General features: G+C 37.9%; 1 protein-coding gene across 1 annotated transcript in view; it reads right to left on the bottom strand.

Moving 5' to 3' along the window:
* Positions 1 to 16,329: 16,329 nt before the first annotated feature.
* RGS22 (regulator of G protein signaling 22) overlaps positions 16,330 to 21,057 on the bottom strand; it is a 170,053-nt gene continuing 165,325 nt past the window's right edge. The window contains exons 25-27 of the mRNA XM_057531906.1: positions 17,744 to 17,837; positions 17,546 to 17,626; positions 16,330 to 16,401 (exon numbers count right to left, since the gene is read on the bottom strand). Of these exons, the coding sequence (XP_057387889.1) occupies positions 16,391 to 16,401; positions 17,546 to 17,626; positions 17,744 to 17,837 (186 nt within the window). The 3' untranslated portion in view covers positions 16,330 to 16,390. The remainder of the gene's footprint in view (positions 16,402 to 17,545; positions 17,627 to 17,743; positions 17,838 to 21,057) is intronic.

Here is a 21,057-nt window from a genome sequence, read left to right as displayed (position 1 = left end):
GCGTGCGGGCTTTCTCTAGCTGCAGAGAGTGGGGACTACTCTTCGTTGCGGTGTGCGGGCTTCTCATTGTGATGGCCTCTCATTGCAGAGCACAGGCTCTAGGCATGCGGGCTTCAGTATTTGTGGCTTGCGGGCTCTAGGGTGCAGGCTCAGTAGTTGTGGCACACGTGCTTAATTGCTCTGTGGCATGTGGGATCTTCCTGGACCAGGGCTCGAACCCGTATCCCCTGCATTGGCAGGCAGATTCTTAACCACTGAGCCACCAGGGAAGTCCTATCACACTGTCTTGATTTCTGTAGCTTTGGAGTACATTTTGAAATTAGAAACTTTAAGTCCTCCAACTTTGTTCTTATCAAATTTAATTTGGAATGGATCCTTTGTATTTACACATAAATTTTAAATCAGCTTGTCAATTTCTACAAAAAAGTCTGGAGAATTTTGTTAGGGATTGTGTTGAATCAATTCATAATTTCAGGAAAATTGGCATCTTAGAAATATTGAATGTTCCATTCCATGAAAATATAATGCATCTCCATTTATTTAGATTTTTAATTTTTATTAGCAATGTTTTGCAGTTTTCAATGTACAAGTCTTGCACTTCCTTTGATAAATGGAACATTTAAGTATTTGATTTGTTTTGGTGCTATTGTAAATAGAATGTGTTCAGTGTGATTGCTTTTGGTTTCTTTATTGCTAGTATAGGGAAATACAACTGATTTTGTACATTGATCATGAATTTTGCAACCTTGCTGAACTCATGTATTAGCTATAGTTTTTGTGGATTCCTTAGAATTTTCTACACACAGAATGATGCCATCTACAAATAAAGACAATTTTACTTCTTCCTTTCCAATCTGAATGTATCTTCTTTTCCTTGCCTGATTATACTGGCTAGAATATCTAGCACAATGATAAAGAGAAGTGGAAAGAGTGGAAACTTTTGTCATGGTTCCAATCACAGGGGGAAAGATTTTAGTCTTTCCCCATTAAGTATAATACTAGCTGTATTTCTTTAGTAGATGTTCTTTATTACTTTGAAGAAGTTCCCTTTTATTCCTAATTTGTTGAGAGTTTTTTAGAATGGATGTAGGATTATCCCAAATGTTTTTTGTCTATTGATCATGTGGTTTTTGTCCTTTATTAGTACAGTAAATGATTTTGGATTTTAAACAAATCTTGTATCCAATTTGTTTTTGAGCTTCTTAGATGTGTAGATTAGTGTTTTCTATTAACTGGGGGATTTTTTTTGGCCATTATTTCTTTTTATTTTCTTTCTTCTTCTTTTTTTTTTTTTAATACAGCAGGTCCTTATTAGTCATCAATTTTATACACATCAGTGTATACATGTCAAACCCAATCTCCCAATTCATCACACCCCCACTCCCACCCGCCCACAGCTTTCCCCCCTTGGTGTCCATACGTTTGTTCTCTACATCTGTGTCTCAACTTCTGCCCTGCAAACCGGTTCATCTGTACCATTTTTCTAGGTTCCACATATATGCGTTAACATACGATATTTGTTTTTCTCTTTCTGACTTACTTCACTCTGTATGACAGTCTCTAGATTCATCCACGTCTCAACAAATGACCCAATTTCATTCCTTTTTAAGGCTGAGTAATATTCCATTGTATATATGTACCACAACTTCTTTATTCATTCATCTGTCGATGGGCATTTAGGTTGCTTCCATGACCTGCCTATTGTAAATAGTGCTGCAATGAACATTGGAGGGCATGTGTCTTTTTGAATTATAGCTTTCTCTGGGTATATGCCCAGTAGTGGGATTGCTGGATCACATGGTAATTCTATTCTTAGTTTTTTAAGGAACCTCCATACTGTTCTCTACAGTGGCTGTATCAGTTTACACTCCCACCAACACTGCAAGAGGGTTCCCTTTAATCCACACCCACTCCAGAATTTGTTGTTTGTAGATTTTCTGATGAAGCCCATTCCAACTGGTATGAGGTGATACCTCATTGTAGTTGTGATTTGCATTTCTCTAATAATTAGTGATGTTGAGCAGCTTCTCATGTGCTTCCTGGACATCTGTATGTCTTCTTTGAAGAAATGTCTATTTAGGTCTTCTGCCCATTTTTGGATTGGGTTGTTTGTTTTTCTACTATTGAGCTGCATGAGCTGTTAATATATTTTGGAGATTAATCCTTTGTCCATTGAATTGCTTGAAAATATTTTCTCCCATTCTGAGGGTTATCTTTTCGTCTTCTTTATGGTTTCCTTTGCTGTGCAAAAGCTTTCAAGTTTCATTAGGTCCCATTTGTTTATTTTTGTTTTTATTTCCATTACTCTAGGAGGTGGATCAAAAAATACATTGCTGTGATTTATGTCAGAGTGTTCTTCCTATGTTTTCCTCTAAGAGTTTTATAGTGTCTGGTCTTACATTTAGATCTCTAATCCATTTTGAGTTCATTTTTGTGTATGGTGTTAGGCAGTGTTCTAATTTCATTCTTTTACATGTAGCTGTCCAGTTTTCCTAGCACAACTTATTGAAAAGACTGTCTTTACTCCATTGTATATCCTTGCCTCCTTTGTCATAGATTAGTTGACCAGAGGTGCGTGGGTTTACCTCTGGGATTTCTATCTTGTTCCATTGATCTATGTTTCTGTTTTTGTGCAAGTACCATATTGTCTTGATTACTGCAGCTTTGTAGTATAGTCTGAAGTCACGGAGTCTGATTCCTCCAGCTCCGTTTTTTTCCCTCAAGACTGCTTTGGCTATTCAGGGTCTTTTGTGTCTCCATACAAATTTTAAGATTTTTCGTTGTAGTTCCGTAAAAAATGCCATTGGTAATTTGATAGGGATTGCATTGAATCTGTAGATTGCTTTCAGTAGTATAGTCATTTTCACAATATTGATTCTTCCAATCCAAGAACATGGTATATATCTCCATCTGTTGGTATCATCTTTAATTTCTTTCATCAGTGTCTTATAGTTTTCTGCATACAGGGGTTTTGTCTCCCTGGTAGGTTTATTCCTAGGTATTTTATTCTTTTTGATGCAGTGGTAAATGGGAGTGTTTCCTTAATTTCTCTTTCAGATTTTTCGTTAGTGTATAGGAATGCAAGAGATTTCTGTGCATTTATTTTGTATCCTGCAACTTTACCAAATTCATTGATTAGCTCTAGCAGTTTTCTGGTGGCATTTTTAGGATTCTCTATGTATAGTATAATGTCATCTGCAAACAGTGACAGTTTTACTTCTTCTTTTCCAATTTGTATTCCTTTTATTTCTTTTTCTTCTCTGATTGCTGTGGCTAGGACTTCCAAAACTATGTTGAATAATAGTGGTAAGAGTGGACATTGTTTTGTTCCTGATCTTAGAGGAAATGCTTTCAGTTTTTCACCATTGAGAATGATGTTTGCTGTGGGTTTGTCGTATATGGCCTTTATTATGTTGAGGTAGGTTCCCTCTATGCCCACTTTCCGGAGAGTTTTTATCATAAATCAGTGCTGAATTTTCTCAAAAGCTTTTTCTGCATCTATTGAGATGATCATATGGTTTTTATTCTTCAATTTGTTAATATAGTGTATCACATTGATTGATTTGCGTATATTGAAGAATCCTTGCATCCCTGGGATAAATCCCACTTGATCATGGTGTATGATCCTTTTAATGTGTTGTTGGATTCTGTTTGCTAGTACTTTGTTGAGGATTTTTGCATCTATATTCACCAGTGATATTGGTCTGTAATTTTCTTTTCCTGTAGTATCTTTGTCTGGTTTTGCTATCAGGGTGATGGTGGCCTCATAGAATGAGTTTGAGAGTCTTCCTTCCTATGCAATATTATGCACGAGTTTGAGAAGCATGGGTGTTAGCTCTTCTGTAAATGTTTGATAGAATTCACCTGTGAAGCCATCTGGTCCTGGACTTTTGTTTGTTGGAAGATGTTTAATCACAGTTTCACTTTCATTACTTGTGACTGGTCTGTTCATATTTTCTATTTCTTCCTGGTTCAGTCTTGGAAGGTTATACCTTTCTAAGAATTTGTCTATTTCTTCCAGGTTATCCATTTTATTGGCATAGAGTTGCTTGTAGTGGTCTCTTAGGATGCTTTGTATTTCTGCAGTGTCTGCTGTAACTTCTACTTTTTCATTTCTAAGTTTAATTTGAGTCCTCTCCCTCTTTTTCTTGATGAGTCTGGCTAATGGTTTATCAATTTTGTTTGTCTTCTCAAAGAATCAGCTTTTGGTTTATTGGTCTTTGCTATTGTTTTTTTGTTCCTATTTCATTTATTTCTGCTCTGATCTTTATGATTTCTTTCCTTCTGCTAACTTTGGGCTTCATTTGTTCTTCTTTCTCTAGTTCCTTTAGGTGTAAGGTTAGATTGTTTACTTGAGTTTTTTCTTGTTTCTTGAGGTAGGCTTGTATAGCTATACACTTCCCTCTTAGAACTGCTTTTGCTGCATCCCATAGGTTTTGGATCATCGTGTTTTCATTGTCATTTGTCTCTAGGTATTTTTTTATTTCCTCTTTGATGTCTTCAGTGATCTCCTGGTTATTTAGTAATGTATTGTTTATCCTCCATGTGAATGTGTTTTTTACGTTTTTTTCCCGCTAACTGATTTCTAATCTCAAAGTGTTGTTTGCGGTCAGAAAAGATGCTTGATATGATTCAAATTTTCTTAAATTTACTGGTGCTTGATTTTTTTTTTTTTTTTGGTGCTTGATTTTTAACACAAGATGTGATCTATCCTGGAGAATGTTCCGTACGCACTTGAGAAGAAAGTGCAATCGGACAGCAGAGGCAAGAACTACCATCCTGCAGCCTGTGGTACAAACACCACATTCACAGAAAGATAGACAAGATGAAAAGGCGGAGGGCTACATACCAGATGAAGGAACAAGAAAACCCCCCAGAAAAACAACTAAATGAAGTGGAGATAGGCAACCATCCAGAAAAAGATTTCAGAATAATGATAGTGAAGATGATCCATGACATCGGAAAAACAATGGAGGCAAAGATCGAGAAGATGCAAGAAACGTTTTAAAAAGACCTAGAAGAATTAAAGAACAAACAAACAGAGATGAACAATACAATAACTGAAATGAAAACTACACTAGAAGGCATCAATAGCAGAATAAATCAGGCAGAAGAACGGATAAGTGACCTAGAAGACAGAAGGGTGGAATTCACTGCTGCAGAACAGAATAAAGAGAAAAGAATGAAAAGAAATGAAGACAGCTTAAGAGACCTCTGGGACAACATTAAACGCAACAACATTCACATTATAGGGGTCCCAGTAGGAGAAGAGAGACAGAAAGGACCAGAGAAAATATTTGAAGAGATTATAGTCAAAAACGTCCCTAACATGGGAAAGGAAATAGCCACCCAAGTCCAGGAAGCGCAGAGAGTCCCACACAGGATAAACACTCCAGGACACATAGTAATCAAATTGGCAAAAATTAAAGAAAAAGAAAAATTATTGAAAGCAGCGAGAGAAAAACGACAAATAACATACAAGGGAACTCCCATAAGGTTAACAGCTGATTTCTCAGGAGAAACTCTACAAGCCAGAAGGGAGTGGCATGATATACTTAAAGTGATGAAAGGGAAGAACCTACAACCAAGATTACTCTACCTGGCAAGGATCTCATTCAGATTCGATGGAGAAATCAAAAGTTTTACAGACAAGCAAAAGCTAAGAGAATTCAGCACCACCAAACCAGCTCTACAACAAATGCTAAAGGAACTTCTCTAAGTGGGAAACACAAGAGAAGAAAAGCACCTAAAAAAAAAACACAAAACAATTAAGAAAATGGCTATAGGGACATACATATCGATAATTACCTTAAACGTGAATGGACTAAATGCTCCAACCAAAAGACACAGGCTTGTTGAATGGATACAAAAACAAGACTCATTTAAATGCTGTCTACAAGAGACCCACTACAGACCTAGGGACACATACAGGCTGAAAGTGAGGGGATGGAAAAAGATACTCCATGCAAATGGAAATCAAAAGAAAGCTGGAGTAGCTATACTCATATTAGATAAAATAGACTTTAAAATAAAGAATGTTACAAGAGACAAGGAAGGACACTACATAATGATCAAGGGATCAGTCCAAGAAGAAGATAAAACAATTATAAATGTATATGCACCCAACATAGGAGCACCTCAATACATAAGGCAACTGCTAACAGCTTTAAAAGAGGAAATCGATAGTAACACAATAATAGTGGGGGACTTTAACACCTCACTTACACCAATGGACAGATCATCCAAAATGAAAATAAATAAGGAAACAGAAGCTTTAAATGACACAATAGACCAGATAGATTTAATTGATATTTATAAGACATTCCATCCATAAACAACAGATTACACTTTCTTCTCAAGTGTGCACGGAACATTCTCCAGCATAGATCACATCTTGGCTCACAAATCAAGCCTCAGTAAGTTTAAGAAAACTGAAATCATATCAAGCATCTTTTCTGACCACAATGCTATGAGGTTAGAAATGATTTACAAGGGAAAAAACGTAAAAAACACAAACACAGGGAGGCTAAACAATACGTTACTAAATAACCAAGAGATCACTGAAGAAATCAAAGAGGAAATCAAAAAATACCTAGAGACAAATGACAATGAAAACACGATGATCCAAAACCTATGGGATGCAGCAAAAGCAGTTCTAAGAGGGAAGTTTATAGCTGTACAAGCCTACCACAAGAAGCATGGAAAATCTCAAATAAAGAATCTAACCTTGGGCTTCCCTGGTGGCGCAGTGGTTGAGAATTTGCCTGCTAATGCAGGGGACACGGGTTCGAGCCCTGGTCTGGGAAGATCCCACATGCCGTGGAGCAACTAGGCCCGTGAGCCACAACTACTGAGCCTGCGCGTCTGGAGCCTGTGCTTCGCAACAAGAGAGGCCGAGATAGTGAGAGGCCCGCGCACCGCGATGAAGAGTGGCCTCCGCTTGCCACAACTAGAGAAAGCCCTCGCACAGAAACGAAGACCCAACACAGCCATAAATAAATAAATCATTCCTTTAAAAAAAAAAAAAGAATCTAACCTTACACCTAAAGGAACTAGAGAAAGAAGAACAAATAAAACCCAAAGTTAGAAGAAGGAAAGAAATCATAAAGATCAGAGCAGAAATAAATGAAATAGGAACAAAAAAACAATAGCAAAGACCAATAAACCAAAAGCTGATTCTTTGAGAAGACAAACAAAATTGATAAACCATTAGCCAGACTCATCAAGAAAAAGAGGGAGAGGACTCAAATTAAACTTAGAAATGAAAAAGTAGAAGTTACAGCAGACACTGCAGAAATACAAAGCATCCTAAGAGACCACTACAAGCAACTCTATGCCAATAAAATGGACAACCTGGAAGAAATGGACAAATTCTTAGAAAGGTATAACCTTCCAAGACTGAACCAGGAAGAAATAGAAAATATGAACAGACCAGTCACAAGTAATGAAAGTGAAATTGTGATTGAACATCTTCCAACAAACAAAAGTCCAGGACCAGATGGCTTCACAGGTGAATTCTATCAAACATTTACAGAAGAGCTAACACACATCCTTCTCAAACTCTTCCAAAAAATTGCAGAGGAAGGAACACTCCCAAACTCATTCTGAGGCCACCATCACCCTGATAGCAAAACCAGACAAAGATATTACAGGAAAAGAAAATTACAGACCAATATCACTGGTGAATATAGATGCAAAAATCCTCAACAAAGTACTAGCAAACAGAATCCAACAACACATTAAAAGGATCATACACCATGATCAAGTGGGATTTATCCCAAGGATGCAAGGATTCTTCAATATATGCAAACCAATCAATGTGATACACCAGATTAACAAATTAAAAAGAAAAACTATATGATCATCTCAATAGATGCAGAAAAAGCTTTTGAGAAAATTCAACACTGATTTATGATAAAAAACTCTCCAGAAAGTTGGCATAGTGGGAACCTACCTCAACATAATAAAGGCCATATACGACAAACCCACAGCAAACATCATTCTCAATGGTGAAAAACTGAAAGCATATCCTCTAAGATCAGGAACAAGACAAGGATGTCCACTCTTACCACTGTTATTCAACATAGTTTTGAAAGTCCTAGCCACAGCAATCAGAGAAGAAAAAGATATAAAAGGAATACAAATTGGAAAAGAAGAAGTAAAACAGTTACTGTTTGCAGATGACATGATACTATACATGGAGAATCCTAAAAATGCCACCAGAAAACTACTAGAGCTAATCAATGAATTTGGTAATGTTGCAGGATACAAAATTAATGCATAGAAATGTCTTGCATTCCTATACACTGAAGATGAAAAATCTGAAAGAGAAATTATGGAAACACTCCCATTTATCATTGCAACAAAAAGAATAAAATACCTAGGAATAAACCTATGTAGGGAGACAAAAGACCTGTATGCAGAAAACTATAAGACACTGATGAAAGAAATTGAAGATGATACCAACAGATGGAGAGATATACCATGTTCTTGGATTGGAAGAATCAGTATTGTGAAAATGACTATACTACCGAAAGCAATCTACAGATTCAATGCAATCCCTATCAAATTACCAATGGCATTTTTTACGGAATGAGAACAAATCATCTTAAAATTTGTATGGAGACACAAAAGACCCCGAATAGCCAAAGCAGTCTTGAGGGAAAAAAACGGAGCTGGAGGAATCAGACTCCTTGACTTCAGAGTATACTACAAAGCTACAGTAATCAAGACAATGTGGTACTGGCACAAAAACAGAAACATAGATCAATGGAATAAGATAGAAAGCCCAGAGATAAACCCACGCACCTATGGTCAACTAATCTATGACAACGGAGCCCAAGATATACAATGGAGAAAAGACAGTCTCTTCAATAAGTGGTGCTGGGAAAACTGGATAGCTACACGTAAACGAATGAAATTAGAACACTCCCTAACACTATACACAAATATAAACTCAAAATGGATTAGACCTAAATGTAAGACCAGACACTATAAAACTGTTAGAGGAAAACATAGGAAGAACTCTCTTTGACATAAATCACAGCAATGTATTTTTTGATCCACCTCCTAGAGTAATGGAAATAAAAACAAAAATAAACAAATGGGACCTAATGAAACTTGAAAGCTTTTGATCAGCAAAGGAAACCATAAAGAAGACGAAAAGACAACCATCAGAATGGGAGAAAATATTTGCAAACGAATTATCAGACAAAGGATTAATCTCCAAAATATATAAACAGCTCATGCAGCTCAATATTAAAGAAACAAACAACCCAATCCAAACATAGGCAGAAGACCGAAATAGACATTTCTCCAAAGAAGACGTAGAGATGGCCAAGAAGCACATGAAAAGCTGCTCAACATCACTAATTATTAGAGAAATGCAAATCAAAACTACAATGAGATATCACCTCACACCAGTTAGAATGGACATCATCAGAAAATCTACAAACAACAAATGCTGGAGAGGGTGTGGAGATAAGGGAACCCTCTTGCACTGTTGGTGGGAATATAAATTGATACAGTCACTATGGAGAACAGTATGGAGGTTCCTTAAAAAAGTAAAAATAGAATTACCATATGATCCAGCAATCCCACTACTGGGCATATACCCAGAGAAAACCATAATTCAAAAGGACACATGCACCCCAATGTTCATTGCAGCACTATTTACAATAGCCAGGTCATGGAAGCAACCTAAATGCCCATCAACAGACGAATGGATAAAGAAGTTGTGGTACATATATACAATGAAATATTACTCAGCCATAAAAAGGAACAAAATCGAGTCATTTGTTGAGACGTGGATGGATCTAGAGACTGTCATACAGAGTGAAGTAAGTCAGAAAGAGAAAAACAAATATCGTATATTAACGCATGTATGTGGAACCTAGAAAAATGGTACAGATGAACCGGTTTGCAGGGCCGAAGTTGAGACACAGATGTAGAGAACAAACGTATGGACACCAACCGGGGAAAACCACGGTGGGGTGGGGATGGTTGTGTGCTGAATTGGGCGATTGGGAATGACATGTATACACTGATGTGTATAAAACTGATGACTAATAAGAACCGGCAGTATAAAAAAACATACAAACAAAAAAACAACTAGTACTAAACTTACTTTGGGTTATTTGTATGGAAATATGTTAATATAAATGTTTCAGACATTACATGAAATTTCTAAAAATGTTATATGTTCTGGTATAATGTTATAAGTCATAATTCTAGTTATTACTTTAAAATGTATATCTCAGAAATAACTAAAAAAAAAAAAGAAGAAAGTGTAATCTGCTGTTTTTCGATGGAATGTCCTATAAATATCAATTAAATCTATCTGGTCTTTTGCGTCATTTAAAGCTTATGTTTCCTCATTAATTTTCTGTTTGGATGATCTGTCCATTGGTGTAAGTGAGGTGTTAAAGTCCCCCACTATTATTGTGTTACTGTCGACTTCCTCTTTTATAGCTGTTAGCAGATGCCTTATGTATTGAGGTGCTCCTATGTTGGGTGCATATATATTTATAATTGTTATATCTTCTTGGATTGATCCCTTGATCATTATGTAGTATCCTTCTTTGTCTCTTGTAAAATTCTTTATTTTAAAGTCTGTTTTTTCTGATATGAGTATTGCTACTCCAGCTTTCTTTTGATTTCCATTTGCATGGAATATCTTTTTCCATCCCCTCACTTTCAGTCTGTATGTGTCCCTAGGTCTGAAGTGGGTCTCTTGTAGATAGCACATATACGGGTCTTGTTTTTGTATCCATTCAGCAAGCCTTTGTCTTTTGGTTGGAGCATTTTATCCATTCACGTTTAAGGTAATTATTGATATCTATGTTCCTATGACCTTTTTCTTAATTGTTCTGGGTTTGTTTTTTTAGGTGCTTTTCTTCTCTTGTTTTTCCCACTTAGAGAAGTTCCTTTAGCATTTGTTGTACAGCTGGTTTGGTGGTGCTGAATTCTCTTAGCTTTTGCTTGTCTGTAAAGCTTTTGATTTCTCCATCGAATCTGAATGAGATCCTTGCCAGGTAGAGTAATCTTGGTTGTAGGTTCTTCCCTTTCATCACTTTAAGTATATCATGCCACTCCCTTCTGGCTTGTAGAATTTCTGCTGAGAAATCAGCTGTTAACCTTATGGGAGTTCCCTTGTATGTTTTATAGTAATCTTTTCTTTAAAATTTATGTATTTTTATATTTATTTTTGGCTGTATTGGGTCTTCGTTTCTGTGCGAGGGCTTTCTCCAGTTGCGGCAAGCGGGGGCCACTCTTCATTGCGGTGCACGGGCCTCTTCTGTATTGCGGCCTCTCTTGTTGCGGAGCACAGGCTCCAGATGCGCAGGCTCAATAGTTGTGGCTCACGGGCGTAGTTGCTCCACGGCATGTGGGATCCTCCCAGACCAGGGCTTGAACCCATGTCCCCTGCATTAGCAGGCAGTTTCTCAACCACTGCGCCACCAGGGAAGCCACCCTTGTATATTATTTGTCATTTTTCACTTGCTGCTTTCAATAATTTTTCTTTTTCTTTAATTTTTACCAGTTTGATTACTATGTGTGGCAGCGTGTTTCTCCTTGGGTTTATCCTGTATGGGACTCCCTGCGCTTCCTGGACTTGGGTGGCTATTTCTTTTCCCATGTTAGGGAAGTTTTAAATTATAATCTCTTCAAATATTTTCTCTGGTCCTTTCTGTCTCTCTTCTCCTTCTGGGACCCCTATAATGCGAATGTTGTTGCATTTAATGTTGTCCCAGAGGTCTCTTAGGCTGTCTTCATTTCTTTTCATTCTTTTTTCTTTATTCTATTCCACAGCAGTGAATTCCACCATTCTCTCTTCCAGGTCACTTATCCGTTCTTCTGCCTCAGTTATTCTGCTATTGATTCCTTCTAGTGTAGTTTTCATTTCAGTTATTGTATTGTTCATCTCTGTTTGTTTGTTCTTTAATTCTTCTAGGTCTTTATTAAATATTTCTTGCATCTTCTTGATCTTTGCCTCCATTCTTTTTCCGAGGTCCTGGATCATCTTCACTATCATTATTCTGAATTCTTTTTTTGGAAGGTTGCCTATCTCCACTTCATTTAGTTGTTTTTCTGGGGTTTTATCTTGTTCCTTCATCTGGTACATAGCCCTCTGCCTTTTCATCTTGTCTATATTTCTGTGAATGTGGTTTTTGTTCCACAGGCTGCAGGATTGTAGTTCTTGCTTCTTTTGTCTGTCCTTTGGTGGATGAGGCTATGTAAGAGGCTTGTGCAAGTTTCCTGATGGGAGGGACTGTTGGTGGGTAGAGCTGACTGTTGCTCTGGCGGGCAGAGCTCAGTAAAACTTTAATCTGCTTGACTGCTGATGGGTGGGGCTGCATTCCCTGCCTGTTGGTTGTTTGGCCTGAGGCAACCCAACACTGGAGCCTACCTGGGCTCTTTGGTGGGGTTAATGGCGGACTCTTGGAGGGCTCGTGCCAAGGAGTACTTCCCAGTGCTTCTGCTGCCAGTGTCCTTGTCATCACAGTGAGGCACAGCCACCCCCCGCCTCTGCAGGAGACCCTCCAACACTAGCAGGTAGGTCTGGTTCAGTCTCTCCTGGGGTCACTGCTCCTTCCCTTGCGTCCCAATGTGCACACTACTTTGTGTGCGTCCTCCAAGAGTGGAGTCTCTGTTTCCCCTCAGTCCTGTTGAAGTCCTGCAATCAGATCCCGCTAGCCTTCAAAGTCTGATTCTCTAGGAATTCCTCCTCCCATTGCTGGACCCCCAGGTTCAGAAGCCTGAGGTGGGGCTCAGAACCTTCACTTCAGTGGGTGGACTTCTGTGGTATAAGTGTTCTCCAGTTTGTAAGTCACCCACCCAGCAGTTATGGGATTTGATTTTATTGTGATTGCACCCCTCCTACCACCTCACTGTGGCTTCTCCTTTGTCTTTGCATGTGGGGTATGTTTTTTGGTGAGTTCCAGTGTCTTCCTGTTGATGATTGTTCAGCAGTTAGTTGTGATTCTGGTGTTCTTGCAAGAGGGAGTGAGAGCACGTCCTTCTACTCTGCCATCTTGAACCAATCTCCTCAGTAGGAAAACTTTAAATGGTAATTGATGAATTTCTCAAGGCTCCGTGTAGAATAGCTTGAGAGTTAGAAATCCAAGGGGGCCCTTAGCTTCCATACCCTCCTCCCTGCCCCTCCACCACATTCTTGAATTTTACTTCCAGGAGCTCCACCAGGTTCTCATTGTAAAGATCAGAGAAAAATCCCCTCCTGCTTCTGGTATGGGGAAGGATGGAGGAACCATACTGGAATACACCCAGAGTTCTCTGGTCTTCCTAACAAGGCCAGCCCTCAAGGGAAACTATTCTGCCACAGCCTAACAGACTGTGGTTTTTCCATAGCCTAACTGACATGGGAGAAGGGAAATACCCAACTCAGGCTCACTAACGGACTGAGATCTACTCAGGGGACTATAAAACACTTTTTCTCTCACATTCTACTACCACATTAATAGTGCTCCTGTATAATAACAGGGATTACAGATAAAAGAACTGCAAGCCTCAGACCCTATGAAGGAATCTCTAGGAAAACCCAAAACAACAGAGGAGATAAAAAATAAGGACATAGAAGAAATTTCAGCCATTAACACCACAGCCATAGCAAACATTAAATACAGCCTAACTCCTAGCCAGAAAAACATAAAACCTCACACACTAAGTGCCCATATGCCTCAGTTCCTTTTACCTGATGCCTCATATGTTACTTTCAACAAAACGTTACAAAGCATGCTAAAAGGCAAAAAAACACAGTCTGAAGAGACAAAAAGTAAGCATCAGAATCAGACTCAGATATGGCAGAAATTTTGGAATTATCAGACCAGAAATTTATAATGACTATGATTAATATGCTAACAGATCTAATAAAAAAGTGAACAATATGTAAGAACATCTGAGTAATGTAAGCAGAGAGATGGAAATTCAAACAGAGAATCAAAAGGAAATGCTAGTAATTGAAAACACTGAAACAGAAATGAAGAACGCCTTGGATGGGTTCATCAATAAACTAGATACAGCTGTGGGAAGAATCAGTGAGCTTGAAAAGTGGTCAGTAGAAAATTCCAAAACTGAAATGCAAAGAGGAAATAAGCAATGAAAAAGACAGAATAGAATATCCAAGAACTATGGGACAATTACAAAAGGTGCAACATATATGTAATAGAAATAGAGGAAGAAAAAAAAGAAAGGAACAGAGGAAATATTTGAAGTAATAATGACAGAATTTTCCAAAATTTATGACAAACATGAAACTACTGATCCAGAAAGCTCAGAGATCACAAGCAGGACATATACTAAAAAATCTACACCTAGACATATCGCATTTGAATTGTGGAAAATCAAAGATGAAGAGAAAATCTTGAAAGAATCTGAGGGATAAGAAAAGAATTGCATTTGCCTTGTCTTCAGAAATCATGCAAGCAAGAAGAGAGTGAAGTATTTGAAGAGTTGAAAGAAAAAAACCCACTAACCTAGAATTCTTTATCTGGTGAAATTATCCTTCAAAAGTAAAGGAGAAATAAAGATGTTCTAAGGCAAACAACAGACCTTCCTTGAAAGAAATTTTAAAAGAAGTTCTTCAGAGAGAAGGAAAATGGTATGTTAGAAACTCAGATCTACACAAAGAAGGAAAGACCATTAGAGAAGGAATAAGTGAAGGTAAAATAATACCTTTTATTTTTCTTATTCTTTATTGACCTAGGAGAAAACAGTTTGCTCAAAATAATAACAGCAATAATGCATTCAGTGATTATAGCTTATGGATAAGTGAATTCATTGACAGCAATATGATAAGGGACAGGAGGGAGAAACTGGAAAATTCTGTTAAAACGTACTTGCATTACCCATGAAGCAGCAGAGTATTATTTGAAAGTGGATTTTTATTAGCTGTAAATGTATATTGCAAACTCTAGGGCAACCAACAAGAAAATTTTAAAAAGAAGTATAATTGATACGCTAAGAGAGAAAATGGAATCACATAAAATGCTCAGTTAAAATCAAAAGAAGACAGAAAAGGAATGGAATTAAAAAAAAAAAAAACAAGGGCAATGAATGGAAAAGAGATACAAACTTCTTGGCCAATATGGGGTATAGAGGAGTATGGGAGCAGAGGAAACTACAGGGTTCCAATGCTTTAAAAAAAGTGTCCAAAAAACCACTGCTTTAGAAGAAAAATGATCTTTGAAGTGTGCCTCCTGATGCTTCCCCCCTTTACAATGTCTAACTCTTTAGAGAATTAGGAATGGTAGTTCCCATTTTGAATATACTTTCTGGGATCATAATAAGGTGAAAGTCTAAGGCTTCCAACCTGCTAAGCCAGGTCACAGTCCTTGGAGCTTCTGAGTCCTGAGGCCAACAGATGGTGAAGGTTCATCCTCCCAGATCATTTATTTCAGATTCTCCTTTCCCTCCAGGAAAGAGGATAGGAGGATGTATGTCTGGGTTCTCTCTGCTATAAGTGTAACTCCAGTTAATAAGAGGGTTTTTGCCTTTTAAAGGTCTTCTCTTGCTACCCTAACAGTTTATCTCAAAGAGTGGTCTGTGGAATGCCCGTATCACACAGACAACTAGGATGTCCATTAAAGAGGGAGATTCCTGGGTTCTGCTCAAGAACTACTGAATCAGACTCTCAGAGAGTGAGCCCAGGAATCGGCATTGCTAGCAAATGTTACGGTGAGTCTTATGCACACTAAAGTCTGAGAACCACTGCTTTAATACACGGTTTCTTTAGAGTGGGATAGGGATAGGGATAAGGTGGGGAAGGCTCTTCCCTCTATGTTTTGCGTCAATTTATTGCTAGGAATATTAGTCCCCTAACCACTTGCTGAATATATCTGCTAACCAAGTACAGCTAACCCTTGAACAACACAGAGGGTAGGGGTACTGAACCCTTCAAAAAGTTGAAAATCTGTGTATAACTTATAGTAGGCCCCTGTATCCACAGTTCCTCTGTATGTGCAGTTCTGCATCTGTGGATTCAACCAACCACAGATCTTGTAGTAATGTAATGTTTACTATTGAAAAATATCTGCGTATAAGTGGACCTGTGCAGTTCAAACCTGTGTCGTGCAAGGGTCAACCGTATAGTGAGTGCTCAAGGAATATTTGTTGAAAGACTACTTGAGGAGCAAAACATAGCTCCTTAACGTGGGAGATAAGCAAAACATTTTGATTCTTCTAACCTAGATAGAAGTCATTTTATCCTAAATAAGTTAAACATTTTTTTATAGTCTTGTATGTCGTGTGTACAGAAGAGACTTCGTTTTCAAACTGTGGAAGTAAAACAAGCTAAGCTTTATTTAGATGATAGGCTTGCTCTAAAGCAGACTGTCAAAAACTCACTTGAGCTTCCATGTTAGTTAAATTTGGTTTAAAGAATTCCTGCAAAAAAAAAAAAAAGAAGAAGAAGAAATGATTGAAACATAAGCTGCTAGAGAAAATTTAAATCCCAACCAACAAAAACAGAAACGTACACAGAGTTGTAAGAAGTATCAAAAAAGTTAACAAATGTGTCAGCACACCCTAAATGTTGGAGGGACTGTGAGGTTGGTCTAAGGGGTGGGGGAACTGACAGAGGGCACAGTGGGTAGGATACATCAGAAGAGAAAAGAGATGAGCAGGCTAAGAGCATAAAGGCCTGCTCGTCAAACCCTCCCAAGAACCAGAAAACTAAGGATTTTCAGAAACAAAAATCTAAGCTACAAGACGGAAGATAAAAGGGGCTTTTACTGGGTTCTTTAAGTATTAGGTCAATGGGTTACACACATTACATTATACTAGTATACTGCTTTGTAAGGGCATTGTTAAACTCTAACGCTAGTATCAAAACTGTATAATCACATCAGTATCTGTATGAGAGAAGGACCCCAGCTTGATTTTCAGTTCTTTATTTTCAGTTCCTTCTTATATTCCCATCTTGGGAAAGTGGAACTTAGAAAAATTCAGCTTGGGAAACCTTGGGAAACTGAGCCCACTCTTCCATAAATGTTCTTTGTGGAAGAGAAGACTAGATAAGGAGTAGACAGAAGGAATAAATTATCATTCCCCAGGGGTCTTCCTATTCAGGAGACTGTGCCATTCAGAAGGGAGGCAAGGCGCTCCTAGCCATCAATTTGCTACTGGACAGTGTAAGTGTATGTGTGTGTGTTTTGTGTGTGCACTGTGCAGGTGTGCATGTCCCTTAGTGTGTGAGTCAGAGGGACATGGATGGGACTGATCAATTCAGTCTATGACTTATCTTGTACCTATCAGCAGCAGCGTATACACTTCCATGAGTGATGTCACTCTGGAAATATAATGTAGTGTTGGGTATATGTCATAGTCTTTCCTCCTCAGCAGAGGAGAAAAAAACAGAGACAGAAGGAACACACACACACACTCTGAAATTCTCCTAACTTGGGGGTCAGAGCAGTTGGGAAGGAATCAGTCCTCATCCCTTCCTACCCTCTCCAGATGGCCAGGTGAGAGGTAGAGTTCTAACAATAAGGAAGAAAGAACTGAAGACAGACTATCACATGAAACTCACTCTGGATGTTGTGGGAAGATATGGTCTTTTTCAAAGACATAGCGGAAGCAGTAGACTTCAAATTTGTAAAAGATGGTGTGGCTGCACAAAAATAAGAGAAATAAGGGAAACAGTGAAGTAATCATTAACAAAGTCCGTTAATATTAATCTGTAATAGAAGATAACAAAGCAACCCTGTAAGCAAAAAGCAAAAATTACCTGCAAACAACTTTGTTTCTAGTTCTTCTTGAATTTTAAGAAGAATCCTTTCCTGTTCTAAGGCTTCTATGTACTTTGAGTAGCACCAGGTTGGCTAAAAAAACAATTTTCAAAATTAATTTTGGAAATATTTGCCCCAGGAAATAAACTGAAGGTAAGATAGTATCAGCTCCCTCATTTAAACCGTTTACTAGAAGAACACATATAAAGAAACATGCACATTTCAAAAATTTATATGAATTTTCACAAATAGAACTTACTGATTTAAACTTTTAACTGGGTACCAAAAATTATTATGGATCTACATTTAATGTAGATATATTTATGATGAAGTAAAGGGATTTTTCTATAGCCTTGACCTAAATTTTTAATAATTTAATTTTTGTTCTAGTTTTATTGAGATGTAATTGACATATAGCACTGTTTAAGTTAAAGGTGTACAACAATAATGATTTGACTTACACACATCATGAAATGATCACAAGAGGTTTGGAAAACACCTATCATCTCACATAGACAAAACATTAAAGAAATAGAAAAAAGAATTTTTTCCTTATGATGAGAAGTCTTAAGATTTACTCTCAGCTTTCATTTGTAACATACAGCAGTGTTCATTATTTTTATCATGTTGCACATTACCTACTTAGTACTTATTTATCTTATAACTGAAAATTTGTACTTTAGATTACGTTCATCTAGTTCACCCTCCCTCCACTCTCCACCTCTGGTAGCCACAAATCTGATCTCTTTTTCTATGAGTTTGTTTGTTTTGGAAGTATAATTGACCTACAACACCACGCTAGTTCCTGGTGCACAACACAGTGATTATCGATATTTCTATACATTAAAAATGATCACCATGATAAGTCTAGTTGTCATCTGTCACAATAAAGATAATACATAATTATTGACTATATTCCCACACTATACATTTCATACCTCTGACTCATTTATTTTGTAACTGAAAGTTTGCACCTCTCACTAGCACTTACATATTTCTCTCCTCCTACCAATACCCTCCCCTCTGGCACCTGTTTGTTATCTGTGTCTAAGACTCGGTTTCTGTTTGGTTCCGTTTGTTCATTTGTCTATCTCTGACTTATTTCACTTAGCATAATACCCTATAGGTCCATCATGTTATCACAAATGGCAGGATTTCATTCTTTTTTATGGCTGAGTAATATTCCAGTGTGTGTGTGTGTGTGTGTGTGTGTGTGTGTGTGTACCACTTCTTCTTTATCCATTCATATATTGATTGGCACTTAGGTTGCTTCCATATCTTGGCTACTGTAAATAGTCTTGCAATGAACATAGGGGTGAATGTATCTTTTAGAATCTGTTTTTGTTTTCTTCACAAATACTCAGTAGTGGAACTGCTGGATCTTATGGTAGTTCTAGTTTTAAGTTTTTGAGGACTCTCTGTACTGTTTTCCATAGTGGTTACACCAATTTACATTCCCACCAACAGTGTACAAGTGTTACATTTTCTCCACATCCTTGCCAAAACTTGTTGTTTCTTGTTTTGTTTTATTTTTATTTTTATTTACTTATTTTTTAACATCTTTATTGGAGTATAATTGCTTTACAATGGTGTGTTAGTTTCTGCTGTATAACAAAGTGAATCAGCTAGATGTATACATATATCCCCGTATCTCCTCCCACTTGCGTCTTCCTCCCACCCTCCCTATCCCACCCCTCTAGGGGGACACAAAGCACCTAGCTAATATCCCTGTGCTATGCAGCTGCTTCCCACTAGCTAACTATTTTACATTTGGTAGTGTATATATGTCCATGCCACTCTCTCACTTCGTCCCAGCTTACCCTTCCCCCTCTCCATGTCCTCAAGTCCATTCTCTATTTCTGCGTCTTTATTCCTGTCCTGACCCTAGGTTCTTCAGAACCATTTTTTTTCTTTTCTTTTCTTTTTTAGAATCCATCATTCTGACTTACTTCCCTCTGTATGACAGTCTCTCGGTCCATCCAACTCACTGCAAATAACTCAATTTCATTTCGTTTTATGGCTGAGCAATATTCCATTGTATATATGTGCCACATCTTCTTTATCCATTGATGTGTTGATGTACACTTAGGTTGTTTCCATGTCCTGGCTATTGTAAATAGTGCTGCAATGAACATTGTGGTACACGACTCTTTTTTTTTTTAATTTTATTTATTTATTTATTTATTTATTTATTTATTTATGGCTGTGTTGGGTCTTTGTTTCTGTGCAAGGGCTTTCTCTAGTTGTGGCAAGTGGGGGCCACTCTTCATCACGGTGCGTGGGCCTCTCATTATCGCAGCCTCTCTTGTTGCAGAGCACAGGCTCCAGACGCGCAGGCTCAGTAATTGTGGCTCATGGGCCTAGTTGCTCCGCGGCATGTGGGATCTTCCCAGACCAGGGCTCGAACCCGTGTCCCCTGCATTGGCAGGCAGATTCTCAACCACTGCGCCACCAGGGAAGCCCACATGACTCTTTTTGAATTATGGTTTTCTCAGGGTATATGCCCAGTAGTGGGATTGCTGCGTCGTATGGTAGTTCTATTTTTAGTTTTTTAAGGAACCTCCATACTATTCTCCATAGTGGCTGTATCAATTTACATTCCCACCAACAGTGCAAGAGGGTTCCCTTTTCTCCACACCTTCTCCAGCATTTATTGTTTGTAGATTTTTTGATGATGGCCATTCTGCCTGATGTGAGGTGATATCTCATTGTAGTTCTGATTTGCATTTCTCTAATGATTAGTGATGTTGAGCATCCTGTCATGTGTTTGTTGGCAATCTGTATATCTTCTTTGGAGAAATGTTGATTTAGGCCTTCTGCCCATTTTTGGATTGGGTTGTTTGTTTTTTTGATATTGAGCTGCGTGAGCTGCTTGTATATTTTGGAGATTAATCCTTTGTCAGTTGCTTGGTTTGCAAATGTTTTCTCCCATTCTGAGGGTTGTCTTTTCGTCTTGTTTATAGTTTCCTTTGCTGTGCAAAAGCTTTTAAGTTTCATTAGGTCCCATTTATTTATTTTTGTTTTGATTTCCATTTCTCTAGGAGGTGGGTCAAAAAGGATCTTACTGTGATTTATGTCATAGAGTGTTCTGCCTATGTCTTCCTCTAAGAGTTTTATAGTGTCTGGCCTTACATTTAGGTCTTTCATCCATTTTGAGTTTATTTCTGTGTATGGTGTTTGGGAGTGTTCTAATTTCATTCTTTTACATGTCGCTGTCCAGTTTTCCCAGCACCACTTATTGAAGAGGTTGTCTTTTCTCCATTGTATATTCTTGCCTCGTTTATCAAAGACAGGGTGACCATATGTGCGTGGG

The sequence above is a fragment of the Balaenoptera acutorostrata genome, chromosome 17 (assembly GCF_949987535.1).
Source record: "Balaenoptera acutorostrata chromosome 17, mBalAcu1.1, whole genome shotgun sequence".
Classification (NCBI taxonomy): Eukaryota; Metazoa; Chordata; class Mammalia; order Artiodactyla; family Balaenopteridae; genus Balaenoptera; species Balaenoptera acutorostrata.
Note: the sequence above shows the minus strand (reverse complement) of the source record. Positions and strands in the feature narration are given on the sequence as shown.